At 55.2% G+C, this 1363-nt stretch overlaps 1 protein-coding gene across 1 annotated transcript in view; it reads left to right on the forward strand.

Annotated features, from left to right (window-relative positions):
* LOC103625269 (SH3 and multiple ankyrin repeat domains protein 3) overlaps window positions 1–1363 on the forward strand; it is a gene marked incomplete at both ends in the record, with an annotated part of 100186 nt that overhangs the window by 80383 nt on the left and 18440 nt on the right. The window contains one exon of the mRNA XM_017727124.1: window positions 1258–1355. Coding sequence (XP_017582613.1) covers window positions 1258–1355 — 98 coding nt within the window. The remainder of the gene's footprint in view (window positions 1–1257; window positions 1356–1363) is intronic.

The following is a 1363-nucleotide window of genomic DNA, read 5'->3' on the forward strand; positions in this document are numbered from 1 at the left end:
GAAGAGCGGAGCAGGGATTGGGAAGGAGGAATTTTCCCAAAGGAGGGGTGAGCACGGCGAATCCGGGCTTGGGAATGAGGCCGGAGCTGGGAATGGAGGGAGGGAATCGTGGCGTGAGTGGATTTTAGGATCGTGGAACAGCTCGGGTTGGGAAGGCCCTTAAATCATCCCAATCCACCCCGATTTTTCCTCCTTTTCCATCCAAATCCTCGCGGTCTCTCCGAGTATTCCCTGAAAAAGCAGGAATTCCTGCTAGACCCTGCCGAGCTCCGTCTGGCACTCGGGAACAGATGTCACCCCTCGGGAAAGCGGGAAGCGTGACGGGAGCGGCGCCCGTGCCGGTGGCACTCGGATGTCTGGCACGTTGGCGGTGGCAGCACTTCCGTCACCGGAGCCTGCTCGGGAAGGGGTGGGAATAACTCCAGGGGGAGCTGATCCCATGGGAATGTGCCTGTGGTGAGGCTTTCATGGAATGATGGAATGGTTTGGGTTGGGGCGACCTCAAAGCTCATCCCATTCCCAGCCCTTCCACGGGACACCTTCCGCTATCCCAGGTTGCTCCAACCTGGCCTTGGACGCTCCCAGGGATCCAGGGAATTCTGTCCCAGTGCCGGGTGGTTCCTCCAGTCTCGGAGCTGGTCCCTTCCACTGGAATTTGTTCCGAGCCTTGTCCAGTGAGGCTTGGAAAGAGGAAAAACCTTGGGAACAAAATGGGGTGGGAGGAACAAGCCCAGGCACTTCCCTGTTTGTCCCACTCTGGGAATTCTCTGGGAATGTCCTCTTCACTGCTCGCCTTGTATTCCAGGTGGAGACCAGAAACTCATCCCCGATTCCTCTGTTTTCCTTGTTTCCCACGTGGAGACGGGAAATTCATCCCTGACTTTGCTTCTCTCCTTGTTTTCCTTGGGAAGACAAGAAACTCGTCCCTGATTCCATTGTTTTCCTTGCTTTCCAGGCGGAAGATGAGAAACCCCTCCCTGACTTTGCTCTTTTCCTTGTTTTCTATGTAGAGAAGAGAAACTCATCCCTGACTCCACCTCTCTCCTTGTTTTCCAAGTGGAGACCAGAAACTCATCCCTGACTCCATTGTTTTCCTTGTTTTCCAGGGAAAGACAAGGAACTTCTCCCTGACTCCACTCTTTTCCTTGTTTTCCAGCTGGAGATGAGAAACTCATCCCTGACTCCACTTCCCTCCTTGTTTTCCAGGCAGAAGACGAGAAATTCACCCCTGACTTTGCTCTTTCCCGTGTTTTCCAGGGGAAGACGAGAAACTGGCCGCTTCCTTGCTGGACGGGAAGTTCCCGCGGAGCACCTCCATGACGGACACGGTCCGGGAAGGCCACGGGATCCCCCCTCCCCCCCA

Source organism: Corvus brachyrhynchos, unplaced genomic scaffold (assembly GCF_000691975.1).
Source record: "Corvus brachyrhynchos isolate BGI_N302 unplaced genomic scaffold, ASM69197v1 scaffold692, whole genome shotgun sequence".
NCBI lineage: Eukaryota > Metazoa > Chordata > Aves > Passeriformes > Corvidae > Corvus > Corvus brachyrhynchos.